At 43.5% G+C, this 16,219-nt stretch overlaps 1 protein-coding gene and 1 long non-coding RNA gene across 2 annotated transcripts; one reads left to right on the top strand and one right to left on the bottom strand.

The window, feature by feature from the left end:
• Positions 1-6,561: 6,561 nt before the first annotated feature.
• On the top strand, positions 6,562-8,556 carry LOC115156321 (uncharacterized). The gene is made up of 3 exons (XR_003868219.1): positions 6,562-7,012; positions 7,216-7,423; positions 7,595-8,556. It is a non-coding gene; the product is annotated as an uncharacterized LOC115156321 (long non-coding RNA).
• On the bottom strand, positions 8,507-15,486 carry LOC115156317 (WW domain-binding protein 2). The gene is made up of 8 exons (XM_029703794.1): positions 15,286-15,486; positions 13,253-13,361; positions 12,992-13,130; positions 12,675-12,767; positions 12,422-12,565; positions 12,161-12,283; positions 11,887-11,957; positions 8,507-10,029 (listed from the first exon to the last, which is right to left on the bottom strand). The coding sequence occupies exons 1-8, from the start codon at positions 15,342-15,344 to the stop codon at positions 9,982-9,984; spliced, it is 786 nt and encodes a 261-aa protein (XP_029559654.1). The 5' UTR covers positions 15,345-15,486; the 3' UTR covers positions 8,507-9,981.
• Positions 15,487-16,219: the final 733 nt, after the last annotated feature.

Below are 16,219 nucleotides of genomic sequence, written 5' to 3'. Positions count from 1 at the left end.
GCCACGTATGATATTTATGAGTACTTCGTCATCATATGGAGCTTCATATGTATTTTGGCGAGGCGGATTCCCAGCTACTGTATTCAAATTAGATGCCCTATATTAATTTATTACACTGGTGAGCTACATTTACTTTAAAATTGAATATTAGAATGACAATATGTTAAGTGTTTTACCTTTGATTCATAGAACTGTACTCATCTTTCGACTTGATAGTTGTCTTTTTACTGTAACAATGGTTACAAAGTAGCTAACGTTACTATGATTTCCATTAATTTGATATAGGCTTGCTAGCTACAAACTGCTGGCTTTGCTATAGCAGGGCTCTATGCTTACCTAAACTGCATTTGTGCGCCTAAGTTGAAAAATGTAGGCGCACACAAATACATTTAAGAGCACAATGAAAAATATTTGCGATATTAAAGCAAGAATCCTTCATTTTGGGTGCATTGCTACTCCTGAAATAAAATTCCAGGTCACACAGAATAATATGTAGGAGCCAGTGGGGGCTGCTGAGGGGAGGACGGCTCATAATAATGCCTGGAATAGAGTGGAATGGAGTGAATGGAATGGTATCAAACATCTGAAAACCATGTTTTTGATACCATTTCATTTACTCCTTTCCAGACATTATTATGAACGTTCTCCCCTCAGCAGCCTCCACTTGAGCCCTGTATAGCCTATGTAGCATCGTGTGACTCATGCAATGACATCCCATAATGGAATGTCGAGTTGCTGATAAGATCCATGGTCATTCTTCTAAATGGCTCATTCTCTAGTGATGCTGTCGATAAGAAGGCCAGTATACAGTAGGCGAGTATAGTATACAGTAATGTTTGGGTTTTCAAGTGACATTATGACGACTACAGTATGCATGAAGCAATCTTAGAATCAATATTGAAAGCCATATCCATGTAATGGAGCCACTGTATCAGCAACCCACATGTCCTACTTCTCCCATGAATTTCTCTCCACAGACCTGAAGGGGAGTGTTCTGTAGACAGATCAACTGGAGTGATGGAGGCCCACAATTTGTCCTGCATCATTTGTTTGGATCCCTTCACGGTCCCAGTCACCGTCCCATGCGGTCACACCTTCTGTCGAGACTGCATCACGGCTCACTGGGACACCAAGTCCAAGTCCGACATGCCCTATCTGCAATGAGAAATTCACCACCAGGCTTGTCCTGAATCGCAACGTGTCCCTGTCCTCTCTGGCTGAGGCCTCAGCGAACAGTGCCGGTGCGTCCGGTAGAGACACTGTACCAGTTATGAGGGGCGACATGGCCAGAGCCATGACCCTGATTCTGTGTGACTGACACAAGAAGTCCCTGGTGTATTACTGCTGGACAGACAACATGTGTGTGTGCTGTGAGTGTGCCATCTCTGAGTGTAAGAACCACGAGGAGGTGCTGGTGGAGTGTGAGAGGGAGAACCGAGAGGTCAGACAGACCTTATGTAACTCCTATGTTTTTGTGGATGTCAATGAGATTAACACATAAAATATGTTCTGGGGGCCTCCCGAGTGGCACAGCGGTCTAAGGCCCAGCATCGCAGTGCTAGATGCGTCACTACAGACCCTGGTTCGATCCCAGGCTGTATCACAGAGAGCCATGAGGCAGCGCACAATTGGCCCAGCGTCGTCCGGATGTCCTTGTCCCATCGCGCTCTAGCGACTCCTTGTGGCAGGCCGGGCGCATGCACGCTGACTTCAGTCGCCAGCTGTACAGTGTTTCCTCCGACAAGAAGCAGGGCGGCTTGGCGGGGTCGTGTTTCGGAGGACGCATGGCTCTCGACCTTCGCCTTTCCTGAGTCCGTATGGGAGTTGTAACTACCAATTGCATATCATGAAATGGGGGAGAAAAAGGGGTCAAAAGAATTCTGCCCCAGCCCCATTGGCTGCCTGTGACCCAACACTAACTCCTGGAAAACACTGACTATATACACACTATATTCTGTCTGATGGGGACTACCTGCGGTCAACATTTGTGTGCTGCAGCTGTCATGGAATTTAATTCATATTCTACTACACACTCAATGTGGTATTGTCCATCTGTTTCCACAGTCACTACTGTGGAGGAAGGGGGTGGAGGTGGGAATATGTATGGAGACTGAAAGGAGCTGGGCTGACAGAGAATATCGCCCAAGGTAAAGTTGTTTTTTTATAGTGACACTCAATACACTGGTGAAAGTACCAACATAGTCAATTGAGAGGCCTACATTGAAAAGAGGTTCCTTTTCCTAGTAAAGTAGATTTGTCTGTGTGTGACGGTCATGGAATTTTGGATGACAGTTATTTGTCATCCAAAAGTCTGACACAGTTGTCAAATCAACAAACCTGTTGATGCTGGTGTGAACACTGCTCACTGCATCCAAGTTGCTTGACATAGGGCTAATATGTAAATATATACTGAACAAAATAATAAACACAACATATACTTTTTTAAAAAATGATTATACTCTTATTTATATTAACAGTACAGCCCTGTTTTCAATACAAAGAAAAAACACATGTACCCACAAATATACAGACACAAGACATATACAGTACACATTAAGAAAAACAATCACAATTAACATTTAAAATATCAGAAATTGGTGGAGTGTGAGAACCGAATTTTGAATTTCCCCAGAGGGGAAGGTGCAGCATAACTGCATAACTGAAGGCGCATTTTCCGATCTGTGTAGAAACTAGGGGGAAAACCAGGTCAATGTAATTCATTGACCTAGTTTTTTAATGAGTAATTCTAACAGATTAGAGATGTCAGATACATTGGACGTGTTTGCATTAATGCTTCATACAGTTGAAGTCGGAAGTTTACATACACCTTAGCCAAATAAACTGGAATTGTGATACAGTGAATTATAAGTGAAATAATCTGTCTGTAAACAATTGTTGGAAAAATTACTTGTGTCATGCACAAAGTAGATGTCCTAACCGACTTGCCAAAACTAGAGTTTGTTAACAAGAAATTTGTGGAGTGGTTGAAAAACAAGTTTTAATGACTCCAACCTAAGAGTATGTAAACTTCCGACTTCAACTGTAGATAACATAAAACATGCAACAACTTCAACGATTTTATTGAATTACAGTTCATATGAGGAAATCAGTCAATTGATATAAATTCATTAGGCTAAATCTATGGATTTCACGTCTGGGCAGGGGCGCAGTCATGGGTGGAGCTGGGAGGGCATATGCCCACTTGGGAGCCAGGCCCAGCCAATCAGAATACGTTTCTCCCCACAAAAGAGCTTTATTACAGATAGAAAAAGTCCTCAGTTTCATCAGCTGTTTGGGTGTCTGGTCTCAGACAATCCCGCAGGTGAAGATGCCGGATGTGGAGGTTCTGGGCTGGCATGGTTACACGTGGTCTAAAACTGCACATTTTAGAGTGGCCTTTTGTACCCAGCACAAGGTGCACCTGTGTAATGACCATACTAATCAGCTTCTTGATATGCCACACCTGTCAGTTGGATGGATTATCTTGGTAAAGGAGAAATACTCACTAACAGGGATGTAAACAAGTTTGTTGCCAACATTTTAGAGAAATAAGCTTTTTGTGCGTATCAAACATTTCTGGGGTATTTTATTTCAGCTCATGAAACATGGGACCAACACTTTACACGTTGCGTTTATTCCATATCATAAGTGTTTCAAATGAGCTGTCAGTCAAGGCTCATGAATATCAGTTCCCGGCCCACTCAACCTGTCTTTTTAAACTTCCTGGTAGTTAGACATGAATGTAATTCATAAACAATTGAGCATTTGTATCCAAAACATATTATGGGTGAAATTCTAGTCACTCAAAAGGCTATTTTACATGGGAATCAGAATGACTGTTCGGGACCTTGTATTTATGCATATTGGTCAGGTAGGAAAACTCACGGATCCATTTCTGAACGGGTTCAACTTGTTGGACCCGTGAAGACCTCTAGTTAGTACCTCGCTCACTGCAGTCCAAACTAGAATCTGAAAAACTATCCTTATGGTAACCCCCCCCCCCCCCCTTACTGTTCTCATCCCCAACTTCTCACCCTCTGTAGATGGCCCTACAGCAGACCTCCCACTGGGTGAATGCCAAGTTCTCCGTGCTGTTGAAGGTCCTAGCAGAGAAACAGGAGTCTACAGGGAAACTTCATTGAGCAGGAGGGGGCTTCTCTCTTCCAGGTAGAGGCTCGGCTAGAGGAGCTGCTACAGGACAGGGCCCAGCAACTCAGGGAAAGCCAGGGCCAGATCGTAGCCCTTAGCAACCTGTCCGACACCCAGCTAATACAGGTTAGAAAATACAGTATGCCAATAAGCTTAGAGCTGGTTTTACATGTAAGCATTCTAGAACACTAATTGTAGATTAGGAGACTCAAGCCTAGTATACACCAAGCAGACTAATAAAACATGTAAATATCGACAACCTTGATATTTAGCACTAACACGTCTATCTGTAATGTTTTACCCTTCTGATCAACAGTAGAAAAAATAGGCTTAATTATTTCATATTATATTGTATAATCTTCAACAATATTAAGGGGAAATACCCAAATCGACATTTATTATAATAAAAATAATGAATAATGATAATTCATCAAATTTCTATAGCGCTTTTCATAAAAATCTCAAAGCGTTTCAAAAGCAAAAAAACAAACAAGCAATGCATCATCATGAATAGCCCAGCTCTAGTTAGGTCAACCAATACATCATCATGGGTAACCCAGCTCTAGTTAGGTCAACCAATACATCATCATGAATAGCCCAGCTCTAGTTAGGTCAATCAATAGAGACCAAGTCTTTGAGTGCTTCCTCCAAAGATGGAGATGGACAGTTCATGGCTTGATCAGAGGAAGGTAATCATTGAGATGGTTGATGAAGAGTATTATAATGCTGGGAAATGGTTAGGCCTCCACCATATAGTCCTTCAGTTTTTCAGCTGTTTTATATTCATTTATTTACATAGATCAAATACATAAAACATACTTTTATATATAGTGTATGTGGACACCCCATCAAATTAGTGTATTTTGCTATTTCAGCCACATCTGTTGCTGACAGATCGAGCACACAGCCATGCAATCTCCATAGACAAACACTGGCAGTAGAATGGCCTTACTGAAGAGTTCAGTGACTTTCAACGTGCAACGTCATAGGATGCCACCTTTCCAACAAGTCAGTTCGTTAAATTTCTGCCCTGCATGAGCTGTCCCAGTCAACTGTAAGTGCTGTAATTGTGAAGTGGAAATGTCTAGGAGCAACAACAACTCAGCTGCGAAGTGGTAGGCCACACAGGCTCACAGAACGGGAGTGCCGAGTGCTGAAGCGTGTACAAATCATCTGTACTCGGTTTGCAACACTCACTACCGAGTACCAAACTGCCTCTGGAAGCAACGTTAGCATAAGAACTGTTCATCAGCAGCTTCACGAAATGGGTTTCCATGGCCGAGCATCCACACACAAGCCTAAGATCACCATGCGCAACGCCAAGCGTCGGCCGGAGTGGTGTAAAGCTCGCCACCATTTGACTCTGGAGCAGTGGAAACGCGTTCTCTGGAGTGATGAATCACGCTTCATCATCTGGCAGTCCAACGGACAAATCTGGGTTTGGCAGATGCCAGGAGAATGCTACCTGCCCCAATGCATAGTGAGGGGAGGCCCTTTCTTGTTTCAGCATGACAATGCCCCCATACACAAAGCGAGGTCCATTCAGAAATGGTTTGTCGATTTCAGTGTGGAAGAACTTGACTGGCCTGCACAGAGCCCTGGCCTCAACCCCATCAAACACCTTTGGGATGAATTGGAACACCGACTGCGAGCCAGGCCTAAACTCCCAACATCAGTGCCCGACCTCACTAATGCTCTTGTCGCTGAATGGAAGCAAGTCCCTGTAGCAATGTTCCAACATCTAGTGGAAAGCCTTCCAAGAAGAGTGGAGGCTGTTATAGCAGCAAAGGGGGGACCAACTCCTTATTAATGCCCATGATTTTGGAATGAGATGTTCGACAAGCAGGTATCCACATACTTTTGGTAATGTAGTGAATGTATACATATAAGTAGCTTTGGGATAGAAACCTCATATTGTATTATTATTAACATAAATCTAATTATATCATATTTTCTTCATATCCTCTGTAGGAGTCTCGGCTGGTGGAGGTCCCTCCTATGAAGGACATTCCGGTGGATGTGACCCTTAACCTTGCTTCTGATGCTAAGCAGGGTTGGTCCTGGTCAGTCCCTGGATGGGAGACCAGATGCTGCTGGAAGTGGTATTGGAGGGCCAGTAGGAGGCACTCTTTCCTCTGGTCTAAAAAATATCCCAATGCCCCAGGGCAGTGATTGGGGACACTGCCCTGTGTAGGGTGCCGTCTTTCGGATGGGACGTTAAACGGGTGTCCTGACTCTCTAAGGTCATTAAAGATCCCATTGCACTTATCGTAAGAGTAGGGGTATTAACCCCGGTGTCCTGGCTAAATTCCCAATCTGGCACTCATACCATCACGGCTGTCTAATCATCCCCAGCTTACAATTGGCTCATTCATCCCCCTCCTCTCCCCTGTAACTATTCCCCAGGTCGTTGCTTTAAATGAGAATGTGTTCTCAGTCAACTTACCTGGTAAAATAACGGTAAAATAAAAAAAAATTCAAAAAAAAAACCTGTAGGAGAGGCTCAGCGGGGTGACAGACATCCTGTCACGGATCTCCAAGCTAGTGTCTGAGGACCTGGAGAAGGCTGTGGGGCAGGACAAGCAAGGTAACCTTACCTCACTGTATGAAGGAGAAGGCTGTCTCTACAGCTGTGGGGCAGGACAAGCAAGGTAACCTTATTGTATGAGGAGTATATTGTCTCACTGTGTTAAAGGTAAATGCTCTATATTTAGATAGAAACAACACCCAGCCTTATGCATAGTCATCTCCAATCTGTTAAAATGTCTCTGTGTTTCTCCCCAGGATAAACGCCCCGTCCTGGCTGTGGTCCCCAGCCCTGCTGCTCCATGTCACCCAGCTTGGAAAAAAGGCCTCAGTGAATGTATATGGTCATACCTTACTTTATTATAAAAAACCCAACTCTCTGTAACTGTAAATAATAGCATAGCGATTTATTCTGGGCTCTATATTTAGTGACCTGAATGATGTTAAAAAGTTTGCCAACATAACCGTGATGTATCACCTATCCACTGTTTTAGAGCCAATTGTGACTAATATGCATCTTCTCACATGCTCCCTCCACAGACCACTGCACTCTGACCCTCGTACGGGCCAACAGTCACCTGGTACTCTCCCAGGAGAACCGACAGGCAGAACACCTGACCGCCGCGCCGTGTCCCCGCACACGAGACTCGCTTTGACCACACCTGGCAGGTGCTCTGCTTCCAGGGCTTCCAACACAGAAAGCAGTACTGGGAGCTGGAGGTGTCCAAAGCCATAGGCCTACCTGGGGGTAAGAGTGTGTGAAGGCCATGGTAGCCCAGAGCAGGGGTATTCAACTGACAATGGGGGGAGCAGTGTAACTGGCTTCCAGGTCCAGAGTTGAGTTTGGGGGCTATAGAATTGCACCTGTGTCTTTTGAGACTTCCCAACATAACCTTTGACCCCTGCGTCTCTCCCCCAGTTCACCTATGAGGGCATCCCCAGGAAGGAAAAGGGAAAAGAGTAGCATGGTGGGAATGAACGATCTGTCCTGGAGCCTCCAGCTGGATGAGGACCAGCTGAACGCCTGGCACAGCGGGCGCCGGGAGACGGTGGCTGGCCACTACCACCACATTGGAATGCTGCTGGATTATGAGGCAGGAACGCTGACGTACTACGGAGACAGGCAGATGAGGCTGCATTCCTTCTACTGTGCCTTCACTCAGGAGCTGTTCCCCCGCCTGACGGATAGCGGAGGGCGTCAGCGTCACCCTCTGCTCGCCATGACGACAACACGAAAGGGAACAACTGAGCTAACAATGTCATAAGGGGCTAGTCTTGTAAAGCTGATGAGTGTTGTGATCTCACCTTACTGTACAGATGTTTTTACAGTCCTGTTGTGGGACACTGACTTGAACGAGAGCGACTAGTAAGTACATATGTGACACGGGACTCTTCTGCACTGTTAATGTTCTGAAATATGGGATCACTCGGGACAGTGGACTAGTCTTTGGGATACTGATGTGGATTTGCAAGTTCTCAGAACCGTGAGCACAGTTAGGAACTGGAAATGACTACTGTGCGGGAAACCGGTTTTCCATAAGAGAAGGGAAAAGCACATTTCTAGGATCCCTAAACGCCGAAGAAATTTCACAAAAGTTCCTGTTGGATTTCTACTGAAGCTGACGTTAAATGTTTTGCACTACTTTGTGTTGGAAGTTGGAACTGGACAAATATGGTATTTAAAATGTAGTCTTCTGATTTAGACAGCTTGACGTTTTGTCAAACAAGGCAATGACGTAGCGTGTAAAAATACAGAAAGTCAGGTACCCAGGCTTGCATCACAATGTGTACAGAAAAATGAACTACTGTCAAATGAATAAAATGGACACACTTCACATCACAAGATCAGTTTAATAAAAATCCAATCCATATTAGTTACAATTGAGCCCATGCTTTGGTCTTTTTAATAATATATTTGACCATTTCAAATGAATTAATCAATAAATTAGTGGGAACTTGAAATAAATATAGCCATATCTGACTTTTTTTTTACTATACACATAGCCATGGCAGGCGCGAAGAGGCCCGATGCATAGCATTCTGAAAGTGCAAAGAATCTGCCAGCTGCATTGTGCCAGAGAGAAAGAGAGATGCCCAAATATTAAGGTGCTCAGATCAGATTCAGGAGACTGACCTCAAACATGTCAGTAAAGGACACACCACAAGAGAAGTTGATAGCCATCAGTGTTGTTAGATGTGAGATGTGAGAGAAGTGACTATTGATCTAATCTAATCTGTTAGTCCAGAACACTGCAGGGTGATGTGATGCAAGGAACTATTTCATTTGTTTAATTCCTTGATGTGATCTGGTGAGTTCTAGAATGTTCAGAAGAGTGACACAGGACATGACATCATAGGGCAACTGCTCTATATACACACACACAGGAAGTCGCAGATAGCTAAGATCATCTTTCCATGTAGTTTGATAGTTCAACTAGGATCAGGGATTCTTAGTGTTCTAGCTAGCTGTCCACTATACTGAACATTTTGGTTCCTATCAACACAACGGGAAAGTCTCAAATTACACTATATTCCCTTTATAGAAGGGTGTCATTTCAGATATGTAAAATTTCAACAAAGACCTGGTCAAATGATCTACTGCTATCCTCTCATTAAAAGTTGTCACATTAAAAGCATGTACAGACAAATAATAAACTAAATCAACAATATACAGCCTTTCACTAGCCCCTGGATAGCTGAGAAATCACTTAATTCAGTCCAGTTCAATTAGTCATCAACGGTCTTATGAAATAAACAAGGTTCTCACCAAAACGACCTGCTAAACCTTGAGCCTGCATGCCTGTCCGTATCTGCTTTAGCCAACTTGCCGTTGTCAGATCTGGCAAGAAAATGTAGTGTTTGGCAATGCAGAAAAAGGCAGGTACCCAAGAATACTACTAAAACCTCAGTCAAAAACACCTCTGTCTTAACTTAATATTCCCCTTTTTCCTGACATCTTTGGCTCAAACAAGCTACAATCATATCATCAACCACTAGAAAAGCTGTAAGTAACACTGTTTAGTTAAAGTCAGGTGGAGAGAACTGTTTAGTGGAACTCAGAAGGTAACTGCCTGTACACGAGCTGGGGAGAGTGGAGCTAACATAGCTAGCTGGTTGTGAAATAAGAGACTGGCCATAGGGGGGAGGGGGAGAGACTTAAAAAGGGAGCAAGGTAGACCGAGAGGAGAGAGACCAAAAGGAGGGGTTGGTGGAAGAGAAAGGAGGAACAAAGACATCATAGGGATGGAGAGATAGGGGGTGGTACAGGCCGTGTGACGGAGGGGTGGGAGCTGAGATACAGGCTCTCTACTTGGTCTTCTTGTCTTCAGTAGGGGAGTAGGGGGGTGGGTTGTCCTGGAGAAGAGGAGAAAAACATTACAGATATACACAGTATGGAGAACAACAAACTGAGTTAAAAGCACTACAGCGCACTCTCATTGGTCCTGTGCTGCTTCCTGCACAGCATTCATTGGCTGTACTCTGACCTGCTCTTTGTTTATTGGTCAAGCAGCTGTCTGCATGACCCTGCCTCTCCTACCTGATGCTGGACCAAAGTACAAACAATTTAAATATAAAAATGGGGAGAATCCATACCCTTCTAAATCGAAACTTATGTTAATTACAGTACCAGTCCAAAGTTTGGACACCTACTCTTTCAAGGGTTTTTCATTATTTGTACCATTTTCTACATTGTAGAAAAATGGTGAAAACATCAAAACTATGAAATCATGTAGCAACCAACAACAAAAAGTGTTAAAAAAAAGATAAATATTAGATTCTTCAAAGTAGCCACCCTTTGCCAGCTTTACACACTCTTGGCATCCTCTCAACCAGCTTCATGAGGTAGTCACCTGGAATGCATTTCAATTAACAGGTGTGCCTTCTTAAAAGTTCATTTGTGGAATTTCTTTCCTTCCTAATGCGTTTGAGCCAATCAGTTGTCTTGTGACAAAGTAGGGGTGGTATACAGAAGATAGCCCTATTTAGTTAAAGACCAAGTCCATATTATGGCAAGAACAGCTCAAATAAGCAAAGAGAAATGACAGTCCATCATTACTTTAAGAGATGAAGATCAGTCAATCCGAAACATTTCAAAAACTTTGAAAGATTCTTCAAGTGCAGTCGCAAAAACCCATCAAGCGCTATGATGAACCCGTCTCTCATGAGGACCACCACAGGAAAGGAAGACACAGAGTTACCTCTGCTGCAGAGGTAAATTCATTAGAGTTACCAGCCGCAGAAATTGCAGCCCAAATAAATGCTTCACAGAGTGCAAGTAACCGGAACATCTCAACATCAACTGTTCAGAGGAGACTGCGTGAATCAGACCTTCATGGTCAAATTGCTGCAAAGAAACCACTACTAAAGGACACCAATAAGAAGAAGAGACTTGCTTGGGCCAAGAAACACAAGCAATGGACATTAGACCAGTGGAAATCTGTCCTTTGGACTGATGAGTCCAAATTAGAGATTTTTGGTTCCAACCGCTGTGTCTTTGTGGAACGCATAGTAGGTGAATGGATAATCTCTGCATGTGTGGTTCCCACCATAAAGCATGGAGGAGGTGGTGTGATGGTGCGGGGGGTGCTTTGCTGGTGACATTGTGATTTATTTAGAATTCAAGGCACACTCAACCAGTATGGCTACCACAGCATTCTGCAGCGATAAACCATCTCATATGGTTTGTGCTTAGTGGGACGGTCATTTGATTTTCAAAAGGACAATGACCAAGGAGAGTGATGGAGTGCTGCATCAGATGACCTGGCCTCCACAATCACTCGACCTCAAACCAATTGAGATGGTTTGGGATGAGTTGGACCCCAGAGTGAAGGAAAAGCAGCCAACAAGTGCTCCGCATATGCGGGAACTCCTTCAAGACTGTTGGAAAAGCATTCCAGGTGAAGCTGGTTGAGAGAATGCCAAGAGTGTGCAAAGCTGTCATCAAGGCAAAGGGTGGCTACATTGAAGAATCTCAAATATATTTGGATTTGTTTAACGCTTTTTTTGGTTACTACCTGATTCCATAGATGTTATTTCATAGTTTTGAGGTCTTCACTATTATTCTACAATGTAGAAAATAGTATAAAAAAAAATATTAACTCTTGAATGAGTAGGTGTGTCCAAACTTTTGGCTGGTACTGTATGTCTATTAGATTAAAATGTGTTCCTACAAGTCAGATTTAGAGTGGTAAAAAAGTGGTAAAGGGGTACCTGTGGCAAGTAGGTGGGAGGAAGTGTGGAACAGCTGCCACTGGTTGCTGCCTCTGCTGCCTTTGCCTCCGCTGGTGGAAGGAGAGAGAAACACCAGTGAAAAGAGAGAGAAGTGGGGGAGAAACACATAGAAACCGAGAGAAGTGAATTCATTGTCCTTACTTAATGTGTCGGCAGCATGGGATCACTCACATCACGCTAATTAAACTACCATTACTGAAGGAACTTTGCAAAAAAAAGAAAAAGGAAAGAAAGAACCAAAATGTATTCTGACCTGCAGGTGTGGAAGGCAGGGCAGGGTCGTGGGGGGCCTGCTGCCCCAGGGGGGCGGAGTAGGGAGGAGGGGGCATGTAGGCCGCAGGACCATCAAACGCTGGTGGGTTGGGGTAGAATACACCTGCAGACAAACAGACAGTACATATGAAACACATTATTACATGGACTGGTTATGATTAACTTAGGTTTTCCCATTTTCAATTAGACAAGTACAAAAATAAATACATAGGAAGACAACAGTAGTCTGTCTGATCCGTACCTTGTGGAGGGGGGTTGGGGTAGGAGTACCCGGGTGGGGGTCCCGCCGGGTACCCATTGGCTGGGGGAGGAGGGTAGGCATAGGCCCCATTGCCCATGTAGGGACAGCCCCCAAAGCCACCACTCACAGGCTGCCCCCTGGACGCTGCACAGGGGAAGAGGAGAGGGGGAAAGACATCATTTAAATCTAGCTATTTAAAAGGAGATAGTCATTGGGTAAATTGATCACAGAATCAGCTCCGAAAGTCCTTCACCTTGTGCAGCAACCTGTAACATGTACTGTCCAAACTCTATGGCTCCTCCTGCAGCAAAAACAAGCTTAAAGGTGGCACAGCCCTCCCAGCCTCCTGGAAAGTGAGAAGTACAGTTACCAACTTTCAAAACTAAAATATAATCCTGATTTCTATTTTTAAAGTCAATTTTTAGCACAGCAGTGGTCCTTGGCTAGATATGTCTCTCAAATGTACATAGTATATTTCTAAGGTAATGAGTGTGAAGTTCATTGAGGTCTTGTGGGAAACACAGTCATAGACTTCCTCTCTCTCTCGCCCTCTCTCACACACAAACACACCTCCGGGCTCTGCGCTGACTGTGCCTTTGATGTAGTTGGCCCCCAGGACAGGCTGTTTGACCTCACATCCCTTCATCAGGTAGAAAGGCATCATGAAGGACTGCAGAGCATCACGACTGCCCTTTGCAACAAATATCACCTGAGGAGAGACAACTTGGTTTACAGCCATCCTTTCATACCTAGACAGGTGCCTATAGGTTAGGGGATAAGGGGTTGGTTGTATAATATGTTTGCATGGTAAGAAAGTGTGTCTCCTCTTACCCTGTAGGGAGTCAGGAAGATACTCCCCTTCTTACTCTTCCTGAAGGCATCAGGCAGGCACTCTGCTTCACAGAACACCAGCTCCACATTCTCATAGCTCATCAACACACTGATGACACATATATGCTACATATAAGGTTGATGTTGTAAGCCAATTCATTGTTACTTTACCTAAAATCAACATGACAATCATCCTTTTTCATAACCACACACGGAGCTAAAAACACACCAAAAAACAAGAAAATAAACAGGATTAAGAGATTAGGGGGCATTGTGTAACTGTCCGAGTTGGTCAGTTACCTAAAAGGGTCCAAGTTGGTCAGTTACCTAAAAAAGGGTCCAAGTTGGTCAGTTACCTAAAAAGGGTCCATTGCCTCTCTGCAGTAAAGACCTAGTAAGGTATAATAGGCTTGGGCCTGGTGACACTAGTGGCTGGCAGTGGTGTAAAAATATTTTAATGTACTACTTAAGTTTTTGGGGGAGGGGGGGTGTATCTGTACTCTACTATTTAACTTTTACTTCACTACATTCCTAAAGAAAATAAAGTCCATACATAATAAACTCCATACATTTTCCCTGACACCCAAAAGTGCTCAATACATTTCAAAGGGTTAGCAGGACAATGGTCCAATCAAGAGAACACCCCTGGTCATCCCTACTGCCTCTGATCTGGCTGACTCACTAAAAACACATGCTTCGAGTGCCCCTGGCTATCGTAAATAAAATAAAAGCAAGAAAATTGTGTCATCTGGATTGCATGATATAAAGGAATTTGAAATGATTTATACTTTTAATACTTAAGTATATTTAAAAACAAAATACTTGTACACATGTATTACTACACTGGGTGACTTTCACTAGTCATTTTCTATACTGAACAAAAATAAAACATGCAACAATTAACAATTTTACTGAGTTACAGTTCATATAAGGAAATCAGTAAATTGAAATAAATTCATTAGACCCTAATCTATGGATTTCACATACTGGGCAGGAGCGCAGCCATGGGTGGGCATAGGACAACCCACTTGGCTAATCAGCCAATCAGAATGTGTTTTTCCCACAAAAGGGCTTCATTACAGACAGAAATACTCCTCGATTTCATCAGCTGTCTGAGGGGCTGGTCTCAGACAATCCCGCAGGTGAAGAAGCCGGATGTGGAGGTCCTGGGCTCCCTCTAAACATCTGTGGCATTGTGTTGTGTGACAAAATGGCACATTTTAGAGAGGCCTTTTACTGTCCCCAGTACAAGGTTCACCTGTGTAATGATCATACTGTTTAATCCGCTTCTTGAGATGCCACCCTTGTCAGGTGGATGGATTATCTTGACAAAGGAGACACGTTCACTAACAGGGATGTAAACAAATTTGTGAATTTGACAGAAGTAAGCTTTTGGTGCGTATGGAACAATAGTTTGATATTTTATTTCAGCTCATGAAACACGGGACAAACGTTTCACATGTTGCGTTTATATTTTTGTTCAGTACATTAAGGTATCTTTACTTTTACGCAAGTATGACAATTGGGTCGTTTTTCAAACACTAGTGACTGGCTAGGAGGCTAGGTACATCTTACCTGTTAACCCCCAGACCCGCATGACAGATACGTAACGTTAGCTATGTTCGGGAAAAGAGCTACACTATTTGCCAGAGCAGGCTATCCTTTGCTAGCTAGTTATTTAGCTATATTTTGCAACTTTGTAGGGGCTAACTTAGCTCAACCTCACCCGATGAGTTGACGTGATCGGCAGTCAACACAAGATAACCATCATTATGGTAAACAAGGGTTAGCTTCTGAGTCCCGGCCAAGTGTTGACAAGACACAAGGCAAGATATGTTAGCTTGGTGCCTGAAATAATACGCAATGGCAACGCTACAGTAGCTACAAAACATTGAATTGCTAGCTGGGAAACTACACAAAAATATAAGCTACAGACTACATAGCTAGCTATATGCACACAGTTAGCTTACGGCTAACTTGCTCACGTTGACTGAAAAGCACTACGCTAGTACGAATAAGCTAACTAACGTCACCTTTCATTGTTGGTGATAATGACGCCTCCGGATTCAGAATTGTTCTTATTCAAAGCCATTGCGATGTTACCGAGTGTGGAATGAACAACGTTAATAAATAATGACAGATGCTATGTGAACTGGATCAAATCGCTTCCCCGTTACCAGCCAGCCTGTCTCGCTTTTGTTGTGATGCTGATGCACCTGCACTTCCGACATGCGTTACGCCCACAGAGTGATGTCATCTCTGAGAGGTGGCTCTTTTTGGCCATTACTAGAACAGAGCCATGCTATTCGGGATCCTTGGCACGTCCATAGCCCATTGAAGTTGAAATGTAAAATTGTTAAGGTTAGATAAGGAATAGCTCTATAATCTCTTAATACTTGCCTCCAGAGAGAGTGGACGAAATTAGAAAGATGTCATTAACCTCAGTGAAGTTCTTTGCCATACTGTTTTTAGTTAATGCAGCGTTTAAGAGTTTTGGGCCAGTAACAGAAAGATCGCTGGTTTGAATCCCCGAGCCGACTAGGTGAAAAATCTGTCTTTGTGCCCTTGAGCAAGGCACTCAACCCTAATTGCTCCTGTAATTCGATTTGGATAAGAGCGTCTGCTAAATGACTAAAACGTCAATATTAGCAGTTGATTTCGAAAGAGCGCTCCCCAAAATGTAAAGTACTTACTGACACAGGAGGGTGAAAGTGCTCATGGTCTCTTCATTTTGTGGACACCATACATTTGTTGACGAGGACACAACCTTGTGTGTAGGCTACTCATCCCTGTATGTCAGGAAAAAGCACAACTCAACAAAGGCGAAGTGTAACATCAAATTACGTTTATTTTCTCTGCAGGAGATTCATTTAGGTCAAAAACAGCTAGTCTGCTCTATTACCCCCTTTCTGCACGCACGCACGCGCGCACACACATATACACACATACACACACACATACTGAGTC

The sequence above is a fragment of the Salmo trutta genome, chromosome 2 (genome assembly GCF_901001165.1).
Source record: "Salmo trutta chromosome 2, fSalTru1.1, whole genome shotgun sequence".
In the NCBI taxonomy this organism is placed as follows: Eukaryota; Metazoa; Chordata; class Actinopteri; order Salmoniformes; family Salmonidae; genus Salmo; species Salmo trutta.
The sequence above is the reverse complement of the archived record's forward strand: the minus strand, read 5'-3'. Positions and strand labels throughout refer to the sequence as shown.

Excerpts from the sequence above, each read along its gene's own strand:
- LOC115156317 (XM_029703794.1), bottom strand. The coding sequence starts at position 15,344 with ATGGCTTTGAATAAGAACAATTCTGAATCCGGAGGCGTCATTATCACC. Across the intron at positions 12,284-12,421 it reads CCCCAACCCCCCTCCACAAG|GTGTATTCTACCCCAACCCA; the intron begins GTACGGATCAGA and ends GTTTGTCTGCAG. Across the intron at positions 11,958-12,160 it reads CCTGCCTTCCACACCTGCAG|CGGAGGCAAAGGCAGCAGAG; the intron begins GTCAGAATACAT and ends TCCTTCCACCAG.